The sequence below is a fragment of the Metarhizium acridum genome (assembly GCF_019434415.1).
Source record: "Metarhizium acridum strain ARSEF 324 chromosome Unknown scaffold_555, whole genome shotgun sequence".
NCBI classification, from domain to species: Eukaryota; Fungi; Ascomycota; class Sordariomycetes; order Hypocreales; family Clavicipitaceae; genus Metarhizium; species Metarhizium acridum.
This window is the reverse complement of record NW_027094039.1, coordinates 38,177-60,629: the sequence shown is the minus strand read 5'-3', so window position 1 is coordinate 60,629 and position 22,453 is coordinate 38,177. Positions and strand designations below refer to the sequence as shown.

The following is a 22,453-nucleotide window of genomic DNA, read 5'->3' as shown; positions in this document are numbered from 1 at the left end:
ACTTTTTAAACTAATTATATTTAGGATTTAAATATTTACCTAATACTTACACTAGAAGTTCTATTAATCTTTATTTTAATTAATTATTATTAGAATATAATATAAAAGTAGAAAAAATATTAAGGTAAGTTAATTATAAGGTTATTTTATAATATTTTATGATATTTTATTAACTTATTTTAAATTATAGTTTTACTAGAGATAATAGCTCTAATAATAACACTTTTCTTACCTTTTTTTTAAACTTTTATACGAAAAAAAACCTAAAACCTTTTAATATTCGTTGTATAGCTTATATTTTAAATATTATTACTAAAGATATTATATCTAGATGTAACGGTGGCTTAGGTTCTAAGGCACAGTAGGTCTGTTTCTTAGGAAGTAAGTTAGGTTAAATGCTATAGAGTAGCTTTTAAGTAGTATTACAATAAGGCCGTTAAGAGTATAACTCTTAATAGTAAAACTATTACTTAGATTAATTAATAGAGATCTAGACTATTTAATTATGGGAATACCTCCTCCTTAAGTATTCGTTTATCTCTTTATTATAGACCTGGATTATTTGGATCGCCTAATAATTCTAATAATCCCGTCTTATTAGATCATCTATATAATTTAATAAGCTATTACGTAACTTAATATCCTTATTAGTTAGCAGCTATACCTACCCTTGCTAGTATAGCCTAGCTTCCCACGTCTCGTGTAATAACGTTCGTAATATAATACCCCTCCTTTATTAGTCTTATCCTTAAGGCTATTAAAATAGGCCGGCTAAGGCTTAGGTAATTTTCCCTTCTTTATCCTTCTAGTGTATTATTATATCGGCTAATCGTGTCTTAAGACCTTTCATTTAATCTCGTAAACCTTCTCGTAAGATAAACAAGTGAAACGCCCTTCTTAAGTTAATAATTAGGAATCTAATTAATATACCCGCTTGTTCCTTTTACCGAGATTAAGGCCTCTAGAATTATAAGGCGTTTAACGTGAACTTATCCCGTTATTATAAGTATATTCGTTTAAATAGGTCTTACTATAATATAAATCCTCTTACCCCGTAGTAGTTACGTTATATTAGTACCTAATACTAGAAAGCTAAGTTTAAGTTGGAAGCTATTAAGGAAGAACTTAAAAAGGCAAGCGCTAAGGTGCGTTACTTGTGAAAATAAAAGAAATTATGGTTTAAGAAAATAATATATGCGATTACGCGTGGTATTAATAACGTTAAAGAGTTAAAACGTGTGGAACGTAAGGAAGCGGAATAGCTTTAAAAGGCTATAGGGGTTCTTTTTACTCCTTTTAAGAATCTGAATCCTACTTTAGTTCGTTTCTTAAATGCTAAATTTAGTATTAAGTTATTAGACGGTGCTTAGAAGATTAATTGGGATACGTTTCTTAGAAATGAAACTATTCAAGTAACGTTAAGTAATTCGTAAGATTTTTAGCTGGTTTCTAGGTGTTTTTAGAGTTTAAATATCCCTTTTATTTAACGAGATAATAACGATTCTTTGTATCTCCTTATACTTTAAGTATTCGTTTAACTTTATATTTATTAGTATCTTTCGTTATAATATTTATAGCGATTATAGATTTATCTAGTGCTTTCTCTAATAGTAATATATGAAATATAGGATGAATTCTTATTTTATTTAGTAATAATAGTTTATAGTTAGTATTTAAGATTTTCCGTTTAATAAGGAATAGTCTAATCTTCTTCTAGTTAAGTTTATTGCTAGGTTATTTAATTTTAATGTTTTTACGAATAAGATATACTTTATATCCCTTCTCTAGGATTAGCGCTAATAATCTCTTTTTATTCGCGTAGTATTTTATTTGGTTCTGTAAAAATATCTATTCCTATTATAAGTGTTTCTGTATTTCTGTTATTATTACTGTATATGCTATAGCTACTAGTGCGTTTACATTTCGTGCCGCGTGTGTCTTAATAATAGGGTTAAATCCGTAATTTGCCCTAAATAGTAACATCTTTATATTATTAATCTTAGAGCTATTATAAGCCTATTATGCTAGTAGTAGCTATTCTACCTAATTATTCTATTAGTAATTAATATAGCTTCACAGATATTATTCAAGTATTTAGTTTAAGATTTCTATTTGTCTATCTAATTATAAGTGGAATGCTATTAATAAGCTTTATTTAATCTTTATAGTTTCTATAAGGTATTTCTAAAAGTTTAAGGTAAATAATTTATTACGATTCAATATAAGCTTTATTAGTAATTTATGTTATATAATAACTATTTTAAAGAATATATACGCTAAGTCCTTAGTATTACTCGATCCCTTATATAGAATATAATAGGCGTATTTTATAAGTTTATTTATAATAATTAAGATGCTATTATAAGCTACTTCTATTATAGGTTCTTTTAACTTTAGTAGTTTAACGATAAAGTCTATTATAATAGTTTACTATACTCTTTTAGGTGGTAGTATTAGTTATAATTCTTCGTATAATGCGTGTCACGCTAATTTTACTTTATTACACGTATCGTATTTCTTAATAACTTCTTATATTATTTTTCTGCTTTTTAGGAAGTTATATAATCTTCTTAGCCTACTAATCGTTTTCCTTACACTCTAATATTCGTGTAATAAGTGCTCGTGTATTTCCTTAATAAGCTATTCTTAAAGTATACTAGGAATATACTACCGTTTATTATATAAGAAGGTCTTACCTTTCTTAAATAAATGCGTTTTCGTTTTTTAATTATTTAAATAACTGTTATTATTAATGTATAATACGATCTAATATATTTATGTTTTATTTAGCTTAACTTATTAGGTTATATTAATTTCTCGGGTGCCTAGTATAAGGTTCCTATTCTTAGTAGCGCGTAATAAGGGTGTATTACTTACTTACTTATCTAATTTCAAGTTCTCTCTTCGGCTAAGCGCGTTTACTCTTTCGTTTTTAAATTCTTTACGGTATATAATTTTAAAGTTATAATTCGTAAGGGTTTTATACCATTTAATCTATCGTTTATTTAGATCCTTTATAGTTAAGAATAATATGAGATTCTTATAGTTAATATAGACCTTAATTTAGTGCTTTGCTCCTATAAGATAGTATCTTTATTCTTTAAAGCACTTAATAATAGCTATAAGTTCTTTATTATAAATCCTATAATTAAGTTTAGGTTCGTAGAGTTTCTTTAAGAAGAATGTAACTAGGTGTAATCTTTCTTAATTATCTTATTATTTAAGCTATTCGCCTAGTATAAAGTTTAAGGCGTTCGTTTTAAGCTTATAAGGTTTATCTTAATTAAGTGCTTTTAATATAGGTTCTAACGTAATTAAATCTTTTATCTTTTAGAATACCGTAGCTTTTAGTTCGTTCTATTAAAAGCTAACTTCTTTCTTTATTAGGTTTATAAGAGGTTATAAAATATCTTTATATTCGCTTAAGAACTTACGGTAGAAGTTTACGAATACTGTGAATCCTTTAACTTCTTTTAGATTCTTTAGTGTAGGCTATTTCTTAATAGTTTTAATCTTATCCGGGCTTATTTATATTTCTTCGTATATAAGCAGAGCTCTTACAAATATAGTAAATACAAGTGTATTGTGTATTGTATTTTGTATTGTATTGTATTTTCGTGTATTGTATTTAAATACATTACATTACATTAGTAAAATACCTATAAATGTATTTTAAGGAAAAAAGACCCTTGTTTTTTTAACTTAAAATTATAAGGCTAATTATAAGGGTTATAAGGGGAAATTTTATATCATTTAAAAGAGCTAAATCAGCTCTTTAAAATGCCCCACTTTTTACTATTATAAGTTACTACATTAAGAAGTTATAAGCAATTGAAAATTCGCCCCGCTTTACTTACTTTTTATTTTAAGACATAACTTTAAAGCTTAATATCTCGCTTAATATCCACATTTTAAGGTTAATTTTTAAAGATTCAAAATCACGTGATTTTTAGCTTTATTTTAATATATAATATGCTTATATAAGCATTTATTTATAATATTAGATATTTTATAGCCTTATAATACATTTATAGGTATTCTAATCTTGTAATGTATTGTAATATATTACATTATAATACAATACAATACAGTATAGTAAAAAATACAAAAAATACAATACATTTAGAGGTCTAGGTTTATGTGGTCTTAGAGTTTAGGTTATAGCTTAACGAAAAGGGTGAGCGCCCGTAACTTTTCGCTAGCTCTTTTTAGGTGTTTCTTTAATAAATCTAGGTAAATATTAAAGTTTATAGGGCTTTAATTTTCGCGTTACTTTACTTATTTTAATTATATAGCTATTTAAGTCTTATAATTTTCCGCGTCTTTTAAAAGTATAAGGGTTTAATTTTAAAACGTATTTTAATTATTCTTAAGGTCTTTCTTTTAATTTATTAGCTATTTATTAAGGTATTAGTCTTATCTTACCTTATATTTTAAGTTTATATAATTTAAGGTAAAGAGAAATTTTTAGTAATTCTTATAATACTTACGTTTCGCTTTATTAAAAGTATAATTTAAGTTATTTATTTAAATCTTATACTTTTAAGGGTTTATTAAATAATAAAGAGAATTAATATTTTTAACTTATACTTTTTAATTAATACTTCCCTTTAAATTATAAGAGTTACATCTCTTTTTTACTATTAAGTAAGCGGTTCTAAGAATTAATTTTTATAGCTTTTTTTTCTTTTCTTAAAGCTCTTATAACTCCTTTAATTAAGCGATTTAATTTTAAAGAGCTATAATAATCTCATTTAATTATTTAAGTGTTTTCTCTTTACTTAAAGCTATTATATCCTTTTAATTACTTAGTAATTCTATTAGATTCTCTACTATTAAAGGTAAAGGCGCTTATAAAATAGGGGTTCTTTAGGTACTTATCTTTACTATTTTAATTAAGTAACTTTTTTAAGAAGCTTTAAAAATTATAAGATTATAAGAGAGATTAAAAGTTAGGTAGCTAAGGTAAGAGTAATTATATTATAATAATTAAAGCTTATTCTATTTTCTAGTTATACGAGATATAAGGGATATAGTCCTAAAGCCCCCGTTCCACGTAACGTTATTAATTGCGTTACAGGTAGGCGGGGTTCCCCAACCACCTTACAGTAAGTTATTTTTAATATAATTACTAGGAAAACCCTTATTAATTTATCTTAAGTAACTTAAATACTTTAAATCGCGTGGAAGAATAACGCTCTTATATTATTTTTAATTACCTTTTATACTAGTTTTAAGTATTAATTATAATTATAGTAATACTTAATATTAATATAATTAAAATTACGGGAAATTAAGCGAGTTTTTAATAATAAGTTAAAGAAAGAGCTTTTAATTTTATTTATTATAATTAATTATAATAATTAAATAAACGTAGTAAAAATTAATAATTATTTAAGAAGCTTAATAGGGTATAAACATAGAATTTATAAGAGCGGTTAATAGGCTTTAACGTGGAACTTTTTACTTAATATTTCACTTATTAATAATTATATTTTATAGCTTTATAATAAGCCTATTTTTAAGCGTTATAAATTATAGCTTTAATAATAATAATAGCTAATTAATAAGCTTTATAAAGCCTACGAAAAGATAAGTAACTTTAAATAATAATATTAAGCTAGGGATAAATTTACGCTAGTATTATAGTATAAATTTATTTAAAGAGAAGAAAAATTACATTACTTAGCTTATTAAAGTTATTAGATTAAAAAGCCTTAATTAAAAAGCTCTTAAAAGCCTCTTAAAGCTTTATTTAATAATACCCTTAATCGCTAGTATTAAGCCTATTAATCGCGTTAAAGCTATAATATATATAATATAATAATTTATAATAAACCTTCTTATTAGAACTTTTATTATCACTTAATTTACTAGTAAATATATATACCCTTTAGAATCTAGCTTCTTATTAGATACACATCCCTGCAGATACCTCACTGGAGCCTTAACACACCAGAGGGGATACTACGGCGGCTCTGGCAAGAGTTGACCTGTGTGCTGAGTACTACCAGACTTGACTATTACTACTAGTAGCCAAGGCTAGTGGCTCCTCAACATTGAATCGATGGCCTAGTCAATCCCGGCAAGCCACTACATGCAAAAGCTCCCCCGCCTCCCCCGGCTCCACTCAACTAATTGGCTGCCAACCTAGCCTAGTGGGTAGCTTTGAGCTGCCCAGCTTGCCGAACATTTCAATCACCCGTCCAGACATGGATGTCAATGGCTGGCCATCGCCTAGTAATTGTATGTTTGATGTAACATTGAACCCTTAACCGTTGCTGACCGGCGTGAGGCTTCAGGACACCGCTGGCTGGGGCATCTGGGGCATCCCACAGCGGATCAGTGACATTTTTACCCCTTCAATGTCAACGCCGGTCCCATGTTCCCATTTGGCCCAGATTGCCAGTTCCCGCATTTTGCTCCTGCCTTGACCGTGGTCTGGGACTATCAACCAAACTAACCCAGGTACTTGGGTTACCTCGCCGAAGCAGTCTGCCTGCCAGTTTCCAAGGCTGCTGGTTGCCGAGTACTCGCTCCTTCATTATCATCACCTCCAGGTCCTCCTTCCCCGATTTCGCTTTCATTCCCGCACATTGTTTGTCCGGCTTTCACTTGGCTGGTCGGTTCATTGTTGTCCCTGGCCTCATTTCCAGCTTCCATTGCGTGCGCAAGTAAACGGCCCCGACGATTGACCTCCACTGCTTAATGCTCACAGTACTGACAGCGCTCTGGCTTGTCATCATTCCAAGTGAACACCACCAGACGTCCATATCAGCTGGACATATGGAATCGGCAGCCTATTTGTACCTCATGCATTAACTCTCATACGTCGGCTTCCCTCTCATCGGCGCGCTCAAACTTCCTCCCACATCCGTTACCGCAAGAAGGAAGGGAGCCTACACTTTTGCACATTCTAAACCAACTGTCCTGCCGTCTCATCACCAGATTCGCGTCTGCTTCTGCAGACATTGAACCGCGTTGCCGTACTAATTGGTCACATCGACACTACCGAACGTGGATCTTGGTCGCACCCGTGACAGAACCTATCTCCTGGCACCATAGGCAGGCCCTTCGGCGTCGACCGTCCCAAGACAGGACAAAGTGAGAGTCGTTTCTGCTTTTGTTGTTGATTTCTCCTTGCCATTCTATCGGCGCGCCTACGTGTCTGAGATCATGGTGTACTGCGGCAAGCCCTCGAGGGGCTGCCAGATGTGCAGAACCCGTCGTATAAAGGTATAGTCTCACCCCCGCCACACAATCTCGCGCCTTGTGTTAATAATTCGTTGGGATAGTGTGACGAAACAAAGCCCACTTGTAATCAATGTGCCAAAAGTCGAAGAATTTGTCCTGGATACAAAGACGAATTTGATTTGGTATTTCGGAATGAAACCCAAGCAACAGAGCGAAGAGCAAGGAGGGCGACGAAGAAAGCTCTGGCACACAGACATGGACGAGAAGCAGAGCAAGCAGTGTCACCGTCATCCTCGTCTTCGTCGTCCGATAGTGGTGGCCCGTTATCACCAACATCGCACAATATTCGCTTACCCCGTGTTTCCACAACTCCTCAGCTGCCTCTAGAGGATCAGGCTGCGTGTCATTTCATTTCCAATTATGTATTAGTTCCTCGTCACGGCAATCTTGTTGGGTTCATGGAGTTCGTTGTCCCTCTCTTAAACGCCGACACAGTCCCCCAACATTACAAGTACGCATTTGAGGCCTGTGCGTTGGCCTCCCTTAACAACGGGGTCGGCAACGGGAATCATTTTGAAAAGCAGGCACTGGGGAAGTACACCAAAGCGCTGTCGACAACTTTTGCGGCCCTGCGCGACCCTGAAGTTGCCAAGGAGGATGCGACGCTGGCTGCCGTGCTTCTCTTGGGCTTATTCGAGAACATCACTGCCAAAACTATGGGAATGCTAGCTTGGGGTTCTCATATCGAGGGTGCAATACAGCTGGCCAAGGCTCGAGGCCGTAGACAGCTTCAAACAAAGGTTGGCCTTAATATGTTTATCGCTGTGCGCACACAAATGGTGAGTCTCACGCAAAAACACACACACATACACGCACACAAAGCATCCTGCTGGTATTCTCCTCAGCTTGAAATTCACTACGTCTCTCGGAGTAAGTCAAACTTTGGACTAACAGCCTACAGATTATTCATAGTCTAAGCACATCAAAATCGCCGGGGATGGATGTGTCTTGGTGGATCGAGGATGCGGTGAGGGACAGACACGCGTCCGAATGTCAGCGACTGTGTATCAAGGTTGGCGAGCTCAGGGTAGAGGCCAACCGGCTTCTCACAACTGTGCCTCGGACGCCGGATAATATGGAAATCGTTATCGACATGATTCGACGGTGTCAAGCGCAGGACCAAGCCTGCGCAAGCTGGTGCAAGAACCTCCCCGATTATTTTCAATGCAAGACCGCTACTTGGGAGGACAATGTACCGAATGGCGACTACACCAAAGCAGAGGTATACCCAGGCAGAGTAGACGTTTATAATGATCTGTGGGTCGCTACGATCTGGAATATGCTGCGATGCGGACGAATCATACTCAACTCAATTATTGTGCGATGTGCAGCCTGGGTCTGTGCTCCCGTCGACTACCGAACCACTCCAGAGTATGCCAATGCCGCGAGAACGACCGTGGATATTGTCACCGACGTCATTTCTTCCGTCCCTTACCAACTTGGTTGGTTCTCCAAACGTAGGGACCTACTGGAACGTGCGAACCTCTCCACCTTTGCCTGCGGCGAGGACGATTCGTCAAAGGGCTTATCGGGATACTTTATGACTTGGCCCCTCGCTTTCATTCACTCCTTGGATTATTTGACAGACTCTCAGCGGACTTGGGTTCGAGGTCGGCTCCAGTACATCGGCTCTCACTTAGGGGTCCGATATGCTTTACTACTAACTCAGGTAGGCTTATTGCTAGCATGCTCCTCCAGCCATGCTGCCCATTGCTCTAGTACCATAACATCTTTGGAAGACGACGGCTGATCATTCCCATGTAGCTCAACATACGCATTCCGTCGATGCTAATTTTTCGAGACGGGCTCATTACAAGACCCTTCGCAACTGCCGGCGACTTTGAGCGGCAAGCATCCAAAGCATCCCGCCCGACGCCGAGTTTTTATGCCAGCCCACTCGTACCACAACATGAAACTGCAGAGAAGGCAAAATTAGACCAAGAAGCTGCCAGTGTGTTTACGAAAGCTGTGAGGTCCTCTAACAATGTTGATGAGCGAAGAACGAAGACGTGGCTCGAGTTCCAACATGTCACCACGACCACTATCTAATATTTCACTGGTCTCCAATTTCATTTGGCCAGCTGTCAGACATAGACTCTGTTTCAATCTATGCCGGTGTACCCTTTTCTCTATACTGTCGAAATATGTTCCAAGCCAGCTTTGTGTCATGGCCGTATGTACCACTCCAGCGGCTACCCCCGCCGCTCGTCGTTTGCTTTGGAGCGCTTGTTATTTACAAAAACATTGATGGGGCAACATAAAAAAGGATATTTAAGTTTGGTTTGGAAGAAGTCTGATGGCTGATCCTTGAACCGCTCGCTTCGTCTAAATGTGTTGCTTCGGGTGCCTTGGGCGTACTCTGCAATAAATTCCCCGGCCATGGACATGTATTTTGCTCAACTATCAATACACCATTCTACTAATTCAAATTGACATGTGCAAGATCATGAACTGATGATAAGGTGCACAAACACACAAAAAAGGGGTGTTTATTTATGCCTCGATGTCTTTTAGTCCAATAATAATACAAGAAAATCTCTTGTCCTGCAGTGCCAAAAAGAAGAAGAAACGAAAATCATGAATTGTTGCCATTAAGCGTGGATTATCATATTAACGGCAAATGTATCTGTTCATGTCTCAAATTGACGTTAAAACGGCTTAGGACCACATTTTGCTCCTCGTATCTTCCATCCCTCTTTCTGAACCATGTGGGAAGGCATATTGCAACACCAACACTCTTCAACAAAAGTTGGAAACACCGTTAGTAATAGCGTCCAGTGGGCGAAACAGCGTTCCTGCGCCAGAATTGCAAAGAAACAAATAATCTTCTAACAATGCATTTAGGTGTTGCTCATGGGTTGGAGACACATATGCAAGCGGGAGGAATTGCAACATTTTCATGAAATCAACCACGCGAGGACGTCTATTTCCTTCGCCTTGCCCTACAAAAAAAAAATCGTAGTCAGCATCTGACGAACTAGAAAATTGGCCTGCACCTCATGGGCGTGCACTCCTCAGGAAGAACAAGTGGATTTTAACGTACAAGTCTTCCTTAGGTTGTGACTGCGGCTGGCCCAGGTTCCAGGCCTTCACGACCCAACTCTGGGTCTTATCAACGTATTTCTCATTCTGCACATGTTTTACACCAACTCGCACGCCGTCCTTGGTGAAGACGACGTTCTTCTTGCCCATTCGCTCCGACGCCGTGTCGCGAAACTTGGTTGCTGATTCATAGACTTGGTATAGAACCCACGCGATGGCAGATACGAGGAGGATAGCGATAACGAGAGGGATTATCTTTCTGTGGCCATAGCAAGACTGTCAGAAACTTGACAAACGGGTAGGATGCCGGAGCCCTAGACAAGGATACAAGGGGATAGAAGTGGAAATGCGTCAGTCGCAAAAGCGACATGGCTGAGTAGTATAACTGTTGATTGCAGGGGTATATTTGGGAGGAACTCACCCAATAGTTGATGCCATGATGCATTCACTTGCGGAGTACGCAGACAGACAAGGCAGGTTGGATATCCCCAGGGGAAGGATGGAAAATAGAGTTGTTGGGCTGAAGGCGGTCGGCGACAGACTCTTTGATTTGCAAATAGTCAACCAGTCAACCAGTCAGTCACAGTGTATGTGGGCGAGTGGGCAAACTGTTTCCAACAAGGCTTCCGAGCAAGATATCAAACCGAGTGAGCAGGTCGCAACAGCTACTCGGGGTTGGCCAAGGCTGCGACGAAAGCGAAGTTGGGAACAAAGTTGAGCTGCGGCGAAATGGAAGTGCGTCGGTGTCAAGGGCGCGCAATCGACTTTCGCAGCGGGTGTAGGTCTCGGATTGTTGGTCAGAGACGACGGCGCTGGGGTGATACGAACGGTGAGCTGCACAAAGGCAGGCCGGTGGCAGGTAAATGCAAGGCCGATGTTGGGTAAGGCACGTGAAGAGGCCTGTGGTGTAGCGATAGGTTCGTGTAGATAATTTGCTGTTACCAATGGTCTAGGTTTTTGTCAGAATCGCAGGCTGAGAGACGGGAGCCCCCAAACTGGGATGCAGCTTGGGTGGGCTCACCTCGTAAGCATGCCGTACTTGAAGCAGCCGCAGTCGTAACCTCCATGCTTAAAAGCTCAATTGTGCCCGGGTGCCGCCAACAGTGGTTTGTGCAACATGGGCCAGGCCAATGGCGCCGCTGAAGCCACGTCGAGGGATTGTCCCATGAATTCTTGGAGGCGGCCGCACTGCGGGTCCAGGGGTCACACGCCGAAGGGCTGCTCGAGTGTTAATAGAAACAGACACTTGTGACTGTACGGAGTACTCCGCAGGAGTTGACTCTGTGGCATCATACAACTGTACTTAAGTAGGGAAGCAGAGGTGATGTCCCTGCGCAACCGTCAACTGCCGTTACGCCATCGTCCGAATTCATTCAACACTTCAAACCGCCGCTGGAACCAAGATGCGTTCAACCGGAAGAAATAGCCAAGGACGGAAAAAATCATTGCACCGGCAAAGACGGGCCTAAGCGGAGAAGGTGCCAAGGTTTTTTACAGTTGAGAAACTCGAAGGGCAACTCACCAGACTTTTAGTACATACCTAAAGTACCTAAAGTAGGTACCTAAAGTACTTAGACTTAGCATAGAACAGGACGGGGACGCAGTAAACGAGAAGTATTGAGTACCATTTTGTGAAGGACAACTGGGCAACTAATTGTGTGCCAGCAACCCCGCCATAAAAGTATCATCTACTTACATCTTGCTGAGCTGGCTTGCACGCCACCTGTCGAGAGCTCTACGAAAGAATGGCTTCGGGCGGGCAAGGCAAGGCGGGTGTACATGTACTTTCAAGGTTCGGAGTGCTGAAAAGGACAGCTCTCCAAGTGTGCTGTGGCCAGTCATATCCTTCTAAAGTTGTTTGCTCTCCAGGTCAACCCTGAGCTACCAATGACCAATGCCTGCGCTCAGCCAAGGCCCGCCTCAAGTGCTCATACTTGCCTGTCTGCCTGGACCTCATAAATCGCAACGTCCAACTACAATTCAACCCTCCAATTCCTGTCATTTCCATTGTCGTGTCCTCCTTCCGGACGATTCCACCTCGATTCGAATTCGACCGCGAATTCGGCTCTGGCTTCAATTCTGACTGTGCCTGCGGTTGTTGCAGAGCCCACCACAGGCTCTTCTTCTCCCTCAAGCCTTCATCGTCCCCGTCCGCCCCCTTCAACAGCACTTGAGGCTATCGTCGAGTCTCCTTCACGTACCGTCTCCCGTCATGTCCGCTCCTCGCGCCGACGGTTACGGCCAGTACCCTGGCCAGCCCGAGCAACCTGAGCAACCTGCTCAAGCTGGCTTCGCCCCACAAGATGCCTCCGTCGCGGCGCCCTCAAAAAAGAAGAAGAGGGGATACGCCGCCCAGGCCTTTGAAGTCGGGTCTGGAGCCAATGCTGCTGTTGGGGGTCAGATGCAGGGCGGCGGCCAGCAATACGGAATGCCTGCCGCTCAGCAATCTGTTGCGTATGGAAACTATCCTCAGCCGGATGCACAGCATCAAGCTCCCGGCCCAGGCTACCAGTATTCGCAGGCTCCTGTACAGCCTCAACAGCAAGTTTCATATGGCTACCAAGCACCTGATCAAGGCTATGCCGGTGCCGGTCCTCAACCCAGCGGTCCAGGGGTCGCCGGAATCACCCAGGGCATGGGCGGTATGCAACTGGGTAGCCAGCCTCAACAACAGTATCAGCAGCCTGGTCAGGCCTTCACACAGCAACCGGCTCGAGTTGGCCCGCTTAACCAGCTATATCCCACCGATCTCATGAACAATCCCTTCTCAGTATCTGAACTGGACTTGCCGCCTCCTCCAATTGTCTTGCCAGCCAATGTAAGTCAGCTATTACCATTATCGTATCGGTGCGTCGGGACAAACTGTCTAACAAACGTCGGTTTTGATCTAGTCGAGCGTAACCCCTTCTCCAGACGCCAACTGCTCGCCACGGTACATTCGCTCAACCCTCAATGCTGTGCCAACGACCAACTCGCTTCTCAAGAAATCCAAACTCCCTTTTGCTCTCGTCATTCAGCCATATGGCGCGCTCCACGACGATGAGGACCAAATTCCGGTCGTCCAAGACCAGGTCATTGCGCGTTGTCGCCGTTGCAGGACGTATATCAACCCCTTTGTGACATTCCTAGACCATGGGCATCGCTGGAGATGCAACATGTGTAACTTGAGCAACGATGTTCCTCAGGCATTCGACTGGGATGCGGCCGCGCAGCAGACAGTAAACCGAATGCAACGTCACGAACTAAATCACTCCGTCGTGGAGTTTGTTGCGCCACAGGAATACATGGTTCGACCTCCACAGCCATTGGTGTACCTCTTTCTGTTTGATGTCAGTTATGCCTCGGTTTCAAATGGCATGTTGGCTACCAGCGCTCGCACAATACTCGATAGCCTCAGCAGGATCCCCAATGCTGACAGACGTACGAGGCTTGGTTTCCTCGCAGTGGACACCAGCTTGCATTACTTTTCAATTCCGAAGGATGAAGATGAAAACGGGGAAACAAATATGCTGGTTGTCAGCGACCTGGAGGAGCCTTTTCTCCCTGTCCCACATGATCTCCTCGTGTCTCTCACCGAGAGTCGCCAGAGCATAGAGAAATTCCTTCAGAAGTTGCCAGATATGTTCCAGAATAATCATAGCAATGGCTCTTGCATGGGGTCAGCCCTCAGGGCAGGGCACAAGCTCATTTCCTCCCTTGGCGGCAAAATCGTTGTTCTGACCTCCTCGTTGCCCAATATTGGCGATGGCAAACTGGATATGAGGGAAGACAAAAAGCTACTCGGCACATCAAGGGAAGGTAGTCTCCTGCAGACTGCTAATAGCTTCTACAAAAGCTTTGCTGTCGAATGCTCAAAGAACCAGGTTTCCATCGACATGTTTCTGTTCTCGTCGCAGTACCAAGATGTCGCCTCACTCAGCAATCTTCCACGGTATACTGGTGGCCAGACATGGTTCTACCCAGGCTGGCACGCCTCGCGTCCTGAAGATGCCCTCAAATTTGCGTCGGAATTCAGCGACTACCTGTCATCAGAAATCGGTCTCGAAGCAGTGCTTCGCGTCCGTGCCACTACAGGCTTGCGTATGAATGCTTTCTATGGCAACTTTTTCAATCGGAGCTCTGATCTTTGTGCTTTCCCAGCATTCCCACGCGATCAGTGCTACGTCGTGGAGGTTGCCATTGACGAAAATTTGAATAAAAACTTTGTGTGTCTGCAAGCTGCTGTTCTTCACACCACATGCAACGGTGAACGCCGCATTCGAGTGTTGACCCTTTCTCTTCCGACTACCACAAACTTGTCTGATGTATATGCATCCGCTGATCAGTGTGCTATCACCGCATACTTCAGCCACAAGGCTGTAGAGCGGACTCTGGACAGCGGCCTGGAGGCGGCAAGAGATGCTTTGCAGGCTAAGCTCACTGAAGTCCTGCAGACATTCAAGAAGGAACTTGCTGGTGGTAGCATGGGTGGAGGTGGTTTGCAATTCCCTGCGAACCTCCGCGGCTTGCCCGTTCTGTTTCTGGGTCTTATCAAGAACGTGGGGCTGCGAAAGTCGACGCAGATTCCCTCAGACATCCGTTCTGCAGCACTCTGTCTGCTCTCGACTTTGCCGGTGCCACTGCTGATGCGCTACATTTACCCCAGAATGTACTCTTTGCATGATATGCCTGACAATGCAGGAATGCCAGACGAGGAAACAGGTCAGATCGGCTTGCCACCAGCGATAAACCTGTCATCGGAGCGACTGGTCCCGTATGGGCTTTACTTGATCGATGACGGACAGACTCAATTCCTTTGGGTTGGGCGAGATGCTATCCCCCAACTAATTGCAGACGTCTTCGGAGTCGAGGAACGCGCTCAGGTCCACGTTGGTAAAGGCCGGGTCCCTGAGCTTGATAACGACTTCAATGAGCGTGTGAGAGCAGTCATCCAGAAGAGCAGAGACCACAAGTCGCTCGGGGTCGGAAGCATCACAGTACCGCACCTTTATATAGTGCGGGAAGACGGCGAGCCTAGCTTGAAGCTGTGGGCACAAACATTACTTGTTGAGGACCGAGCAGACCAGGGAGTCAGTGCGGCCCAATGGCTCGGTGTGCTGAGAGAAAAGGTCAGTATGCGCTAGACTTGTTGGGGTGTTATTTTGTCACAGAGCATTCAGCAGTTTGTTCCAGCACCAGAAGGATAATACCATTTTACTAACTAGGAATAGGTCGTACAGTAGTAAAGATGTGGACTCGACATCTGATCGTAGGAGCATTGTCCTTACTTATTTCGGCGAATATCAAGCAAATGGCCTGGGAATGGGATGTGGCGCAATGTGTCGTTTGTTAGCGTCACCATGTAGTCTGATGAGGGAAGAAGCCATGAAACGCTACGGACAATATGATGGGAATATGGCAATGGCGAGGCAATGGAGTTTGAAGAAAGAGGAGTTGCAGAGAGTCATGTCGTGCCTTGACCTAATTCATGGGTGGTTTTTTGCAGAATAGATGTTGACGAATATTTTCGATATCAAAAACGGGAGAATACTGTCTTCGGTTGTTCATAGTACATTTTGGCCATGGTGTAGACGAGTTATGCCGAAGGGGTGATCCAGTCCAAACGTCGATTAGCGGCTAGGAATTTATGCACTGTGCCAATCAAAGTCCTGTTTTATGCATGCAGTCATTGGAGGTGATGAGCAGCCAGCCCCTGTAGGATCCCGGCATGGAGAATTGATCAATCGGCCACCCATCCCAACTCCTCTGCATATAAATTGTGTTGGGTACCGATGATTTCGTCAAAGACGAGGCGAAATATTTGGGTCCTGGGCTTTCCAGAGACTCGGCGGCATCGGCTAGCAAGGTATTTATGGCATACACACACATCTTTTCATCTAAAATACATGGGGTTGATCAAAATGGTCGGTTACAAAACGAGTGTAAGATGATATGTGATATGTCAACGTAAATGGGATGGCTCAACTCAAGATGATAAATATCCTGAAGAAGTGCAGCCGAGAGATGCGCCCAATGGTTGGTTAGCTGGACTCTTCAGACCGGACAATCCCCTTTTGGCTTGTTAACGGTTGGCTCGAGTTTAAAACCAGGATCGATCATGCGTACGCAGCACTCCGTATTTGGCACTCGTTCTCAAGTTGTAATAACTCTTTTGGTTGGCGGGTGCTCCGTAAAGAGGTCAACTGGTCTGATGATGCCTTATTAATAGTGGATGGGACGGTAGCACTTGAGGTGTGTGGTGGGAGAACCAGGGTGTGCCTGGCCATGCATGCGACCACTGGACTGCTGCCCAGTAGGCAGCGGTCGGTCATTGGTCAGTCGCTGGCAGCCTGCTTTGTTAACCGCTGGGTGGGGTCACTTTGTGCATCAGCACGGAGAGACTCTGTACACATCTCAACGTCGGACCAAGACACTAGGTACTAGGTAGGTATAAATAGGTACTTGCCTCTAGGGGCCGGGCCTCTGAAGCAGTGCCAAGGGCCCAATAGTTGGTGCATCTTGGAGTTGACCACTCTGCATTGGCACCGTTCTCAATGGACGATGGACGAATGGACGGTGGATGATGGATGATGTGATGGCCCGACATACAACTGCAGGTAGTTTCTCTTTGCAACACTAAAGTCACGCCGCGCAACTATCGGGTCGTCCATTGGCTTGGGCGGGACGGGCCTGGCCTGGCCTCCAATTTTGATGGCTTTGTGTGGTCAACTAGCCTCAGGTGTGTTGCCTGCCTTTGACCCAATCCATGCACTTTGTTCCGCCGTTAAGGAACCGATGACCATTGAGGCCACCCAGTGCTCACCACCACCAGTGATTTCAGAGCGGGTTGCAACATTGACGAATGCTGCTTAAACCCCTTGTCATTTCGAGTCCAAGGCATTTCCGTACTGAGTATTCGGTACTCCGTGCTCCTAGTGTAGTGTAGACCTTGTACTCGGTGCGGAGTAGTACTGCGTACTCTGTTCGCATGGTGGAACTCGGACCCCTCAGTTCCTTTGCTTTTAGAAGGCCGCTGGGTGCTGCCCCAAGGACAGTTTAAGGCGTTCACTGCTCGAAGCTACCAGTTGACCCTTTTGGCCAGACGGGACCTTTGGACAATAATAGCATTCGATGCTGTCGTTTGCATGGCCCCATTGTGTCGCTGACTGACTGACTGACAGACTGACAACAACTTTGAAAGCTCAAAAGACCTTGAGCCCTTGCGCCTTTGCGCCCCTGCTCCTGGTTTATTCTGGTCTCTTACCCGACTTGAAACTCGCAAAGCGTCTGGTGCCTCGTCTTGACTGACACTGGCAACCTTACCACCTGAAGGCGCCTGGAGACACCTGAAGGAACCCCCCCACCCCTTTTTCACCCACCAGACCAACATTGAACCAGACCCCACCTGCCGTCGATAATCTTAGCAACCGGCACCTTAGCCATCGTCCTCGCCTCACCTTGGCTCGTCGTCTCGCGTCGTCGCCCATTTGTGATTTCAAACCGCCATCGCCTTGCACGCTAGTCTTCAAGACAGAGAATCTTACTTTACTCGACGGCTCTATTCCAGATTGATTCTCGCCGCACTGCGATCCTTTTGTCATTCCCTTGCCCGCCAACCGTCGACTTTAGAACACGAGGCCCGAGCGGGGGTTTGTCTTAACACCTTGACAGCCGCCTCGTAAATTTCAGGGTGTGTCCGTCGTTTTCAAGTTGAGCATTCGTCCAGTCTCACCTTTCGTCATCACCCTTCCTTTCAATCCGTGGAGAAAGCGTTTTGTCATTTCTACCTTCAAATTATCTCAGCGCCGGAACGACTACACTGCCCGACGGCATACAGGCTCCTTGGGCGATTTTGAAAGGTTACCGCTGCTCGACATCCCCTCTCGTACTTCGCCGTCGTGCTTTTTACCCCGCCATTGCCAAACAGACGTGTCTCATCAGAACATCATGTCCCGTACGAATCCTCCAAATGCTGGAGGCTCCCGCAAGATTTCTTTCAATGTCAGCGAGCAATACGACATTCAAGATGTTGTAGGAGAAGGTGCATATGGAGTCGTTTGGTGAGTGCGTTTGTCGTGAGCTACTGAGAGACCTGTCTGAAAGGTAGCAAGCCAAAATGCCTACTTGCTTACAAGGGTAAATGTGTAGCTCCGCGATACACAAACCGTCAGGGCAGAAGGTTGCGATCAAGAAGATCACTCCATTCGATCATTCCATGTTTTGTCTCCGAACTTTGCGCGAAATGAAGCTCCTTCGCTACTTCAATCACGAGAACATCATCTCTATCCTCGATATCCAGAAGCCCCGTGGCTACGATACATTCAATGAGGTCTATCTTATTCAGGTGAGTCTGTCGCCGATGTCTCGGCCACTTGTTGGCCGTTCAACTACTCTACTGCGGTTAACATGCTAACCATACATGCAATGCTTCAGGAATTGATGGAGACTGATATGCACAGAGTCATCCGAACACAGGATCTCTCAGACGATCACTGCCAGTATTTCATCTATCAAACCTTGCGCGCATTGAAAGCAATGCATTCAGCAAACGTTCTGCACAGAGATCTGAAACCATCCAACCTACTTCTCAATGCCAATTGCGACTTGAAAGTCTGTGACTTTGGCCTGGCAAGATCGGCTGCATCTCAAGAAGACAATTCTGGTTTCATGACGGAATATGTTGCAACACGATGGTATCGTGCCCCAGAGATTATGTTAACGTTCAAGGAATACACAAAGGCCATTGACGTTTGGTCTGTCGGTTGCATCTTGGCCGAAATGCTCAGTGGAAAACCTCTGTTCCCTGGTAAAGACTGTAAGTGGCAACAATCAACGATCCCAACCCGAACCCCGCTTTCCCTCGAGGGAGTGTTTTTTTTTTTGTTGTTGTTGTTATCGTATGAGGTGGTGGCAGCAGGTAGCCTTCGAGGCAGTGGTGGCTACGGAAACATGACGCTGACAGTCGCGCTATGTTGTAGATCATCACCAGTTGACTCTGATTCTCGATGTTCTCGGCACACCTACCATGGAAGACTACTATGGCATCAAGTCGCGGCGTGCTAGAGAGTATATCCGGTCTCTACCATTCAAGAAGAAGGTGCCATTCAGGACTCTATTTCCAAAAACGTCTGACTTGGCACTCGATCTCCTCGAAAAGCTATTAGCTTTCAATCCTGTCAAGCGCATCACAGTTGAGGAAGCTCTAAAGCATCCCTACCTGGAGCCGTATCACGACCCCGAGGATGAGCCAACTGCACCTCCGACTCCTGAAGAATTTTTCGACTTTGACAAACACAAGGATACCCTGAGCAAAGAACAGCTGAAACAACTCATTTATCAGGAGATTATGAGGTAAGAGAACTTGGTTGAAGATGGACACGAATACAAAAACATGAGGCTTGGGAGGGAGCTTTCTTCGGGAGGACTGGTTCGATGGATTAGAAAATCTTAATGTCCACCAGGCTGCATTGACCGGAGGTGCCAGGGGAGTGGGTGAACCTGAAGCAACAAAGTAGCAGAACAGTACTCATTTTACCTCGACTTCCATGTGACAGTGCAATACTTGGATGGAATGATGTTGCAATTTTCTTGAATGTTGCGGATAGATACTCCCATGTGCGCCGGACGAGCAGGCAGGAGACCAGCTTGTGACGGGGGAGAATAGCCAGTTGTCTACGAACAGTTTAGTATCTGCAAAGCAAAAATGATTTGTCATAGTTGAGCCAACTTTTTTTTTACAAAAATAAAAATACAAACATTCTTTCCTTTTCTCTTTTTTTAAAAACAAAGAAGAAGAAACTGATGGTGCCTTTCCTTGGAAAGCTAAAACAGGACTTCAAGCTCAAAACCCACAACGTGGAGGAGACATCAGCTTCTATTGTGTAGGTCACGAACTGGCCTGGTATGTGACTGAGCAATAGGCGGAGTCGCAAGAAATAGAGCCGTTACACGCCATGAACAATATTTCAGCGCTAGATGCAGCAGAGACAACGAAGAGCCCACAGGGCAGATCGATTACGTGACTATGATCGGTTGTGTCCGGAATTTACCAGACACATGTATAATATCGGGGACATCGCAGTAAGGCCATGGCCTGGGCAGATGGGGTCGGAATGTCACTGCCAACCGGTTGCGACTGGGCTCTGCAACAAACTTCTCTGCGATAGAGGCTGCGGTATCCAAGCATCCAGGTGTCGCTACACGGGAGTCATTCAACGGCCATTATCCACAGTCGCCTGCATAGCAATCAAGGCATTTTCTCAGATTCTCAATGCTCTAGTCTCGGCCCATCGACAACTCAAATACGCTCGTGACCCACATCATAACGCCGTTGATGTAATAAAACATCGGTCGCCTAAACGGTGCCGGAAAATGCATAGCTACTCCGGTCCTCGTTTGCTCAATGTTTGGTTTCCATTTAGTGATTGAGATATTTGCATCAGGTAGAGACTAACGTCTTGGCCTGCAGCAATTCGCACCGACAGCTTCCAAGGTTCTTCTGCCTACGCACCCAGGCTAAGTGGTTACATGTTAGTTATCCTGCACAAACACTGGAGCTTACCCAGGGCACGCATCTATACCGAGCATGTAATCATCTCCACTGTGGCTCCCTTCTGCAACTATGTCGTCCTCGATTCATCTCAAAACATAAATCCTTCATGTATCCGACCCGATATCCCCTTCCAGGCTACGAGCTAGGGGAAATCTGAGCAACGGGCCAGCCTGGCAACACCAATACACCGCACTTCCTTTCCCCGCCATCCCCGCCCGCATTCACGTCTGTAGCTAGGCAGCATGTGGACGGGGCTGATACGGCGCTTTTCGACGGAAGACACAAAGCTCGGAAGCGAAGCAGATACCAGCGACGACCAAGGCAAGGACGGCGTAAATGGCGTCTTCACTCCAAGCGGTCGGCGTGCTCTTACCGCCAGCCCATTTCGCCCTCCTCCGCTGGAGCCGCTGATCCTACATGGGTATCGCGACAATACCCCGATCGCAGCCCGGTTACTGACCAGTGCTATTGCAGAGGAGATCCGGACCATGGTACCGGAGAGGCTGCGTATTGTCGACGATTGGCATTTAGTTTACAGTCTTGAGCAGGACGGCGCTAGTTTGTCTACATTGTATCAGAAATGCCGGCACTATGAGGGCCTCAGAGTTGGCTTCGTGCTTGTGGTCAAAGACCAAGAAGGCGGGGTGAGTCTGCACTTGTCACTAGTCCTCTTTTCCTTCTTTTCTTCTTCTTTTTTTTTTCTCCCAATCGCATCATGAACAAGGCGTTAGCGGTAGTCATGCTCCTATCAGGACTTACATGGGCTTACAACATGTTGTGGCTGGTAAAACGATGCAGACCTTCGGAGCTTATCTCTCAGAGTATCCTCACCCATCTCCTTCGTACTTCGGCAATGGCGAATGCTTTCTCTGGAAAGCCTCGATTCTCGCCTCCCTCCCCTTGCCCCCATCAGCCGATACGACGAACCTTACTCGAAGCACGACCCTCGCACCGATACCGTCGTCGGAGAGCGGGACTTCCACCCCGTCTGAGTCCGTACGATTCAAAGCATTTCCGTATAGCGGCCTGAATGATTGTTATATAAATTGCGAAACAGGTTTCGTCTCCGTCGGCTCTGGCGGTGGGCACTACGGACTTTGGCTTGATGACTCCCTGGATATTGGACACAGTTCACAATGCGAGACTTTCGGCAACGAGCCGCTTAGCGATGCAGGTGAAAAGTTTGGTGTCTGGGGTGTCGAGCTATGGGTTCTTGGTGCATAGTCGTCCACCTTGGGTTTTCAACACACCTTCGTGATGTTGCCTGCGTGGGATGGCTGATTACTTTTATACAATTGCAAGGTCTATGACACAAGTGTGCGATATGCCATCAAAATATGCTGTTAGACAGCGCAGCAGACTGCCATCAACAGTCGATTACCGCCCCCGAAAGACACACTGTTTGGGGGAGACGGAAGTCAAACTGCAACCCGCCGGGGGGGCCGCCTGAGCGCCTGAGAGAGGAACGGTTTCAAAACTATTGTTGAGGAATACAAAACGGATACCCTGGAGAATACAAGGAGGGCGTGATTTGCAAGTGGTTTAGCCGACAACATGCAACAGTCTTTTTACAGCTATAGAATCCATAGTCTAAAAACAACAACAACAAAGAGTATGATTGCGCCA

General features: G+C 43.8%; 5 protein-coding genes across 5 annotated transcripts; 4 read left to right on the top strand and 1 right to left on the bottom strand.

Annotated features, from left to right (window-relative positions):
* Positions 1 to 6,382: 6,382 nt before the first annotated feature.
* On the top strand, positions 6,383 to 9,740 carry J3458_018717 (uncharacterized protein). The gene is made up of 4 exons (XM_066121203.1): positions 6,383 to 7,236; positions 7,296 to 8,033; positions 8,156 to 8,923; positions 9,019 to 9,740. Exons 1-4 carry the CDS (start codon positions 7,177 to 7,179, stop codon positions 9,301 to 9,303), a joined length of 1,851 nt encoding a protein of 616 aa, XP_065973558.1. The 5' UTR covers positions 6,383 to 7,176; the 3' UTR covers positions 9,304 to 9,740.
* J3458_018716 (uncharacterized protein) lies at positions 9,741 to 11,609 on the bottom strand. Its single transcript, XM_007808245.2, has 3 exons — positions 10,718 to 11,609; positions 10,298 to 10,555; positions 9,741 to 10,196 (listed from the first exon to the last, which is right to left on the bottom strand). The coding sequence occupies exons 1-3, from the start codon at positions 10,732 to 10,734 to the stop codon at positions 10,178 to 10,180; spliced, it is 294 nt and encodes a 97-aa protein (XP_007806436.1). The 5' UTR covers positions 10,735 to 11,609; the 3' UTR covers positions 9,741 to 10,177.
* Positions 11,610 to 12,508: 899 nt separating this feature from the next.
* Positions 12,509 to 16,465, top strand: SEC24_2 (COPII subunit; the record flags this gene model as incomplete). Its single annotated transcript, XM_066121202.1, has 2 exons — positions 12,509 to 13,114; positions 13,188 to 16,465. 2 exons carry the CDS (start codon positions 12,509 to 12,511, stop codon positions 15,417 to 15,419), a joined length of 2,838 nt encoding a protein of 945 aa, XP_065973557.1. The 3' UTR covers positions 15,420 to 16,465.
* Positions 16,466 to 17,356: 891 nt separating this feature from the next.
* On the top strand, positions 17,357 to 20,045 carry J3458_018714 (uncharacterized protein). The gene is made up of 4 exons (XM_066121201.1): positions 17,357 to 18,335; positions 18,424 to 18,619; positions 18,709 to 19,090; positions 19,254 to 20,045. The coding sequence occupies exons 1-4, from the start codon at positions 18,223 to 18,225 to the stop codon at positions 19,628 to 19,630; spliced, it is 1,068 nt and encodes a 355-aa protein (XP_065973556.1). The 5' UTR covers positions 17,357 to 18,222; the 3' UTR covers positions 19,631 to 20,045.
* Positions 20,046 to 20,724: 679 nt separating this feature from the next.
* OXR1_2 (oxidation resistance protein 1) lies at positions 20,725 to 22,433 on the top strand. The gene is made up of 2 exons (XM_066121200.1): positions 20,725 to 21,471; positions 21,626 to 22,433. Exons 1-2 carry the CDS (start codon positions 21,070 to 21,072, stop codon positions 22,049 to 22,051), a joined length of 828 nt encoding a protein of 275 aa, XP_065973555.1. The 5' UTR covers positions 20,725 to 21,069; the 3' UTR covers positions 22,052 to 22,433.
* Positions 22,434 to 22,453: the final 20 nt, after the last annotated feature.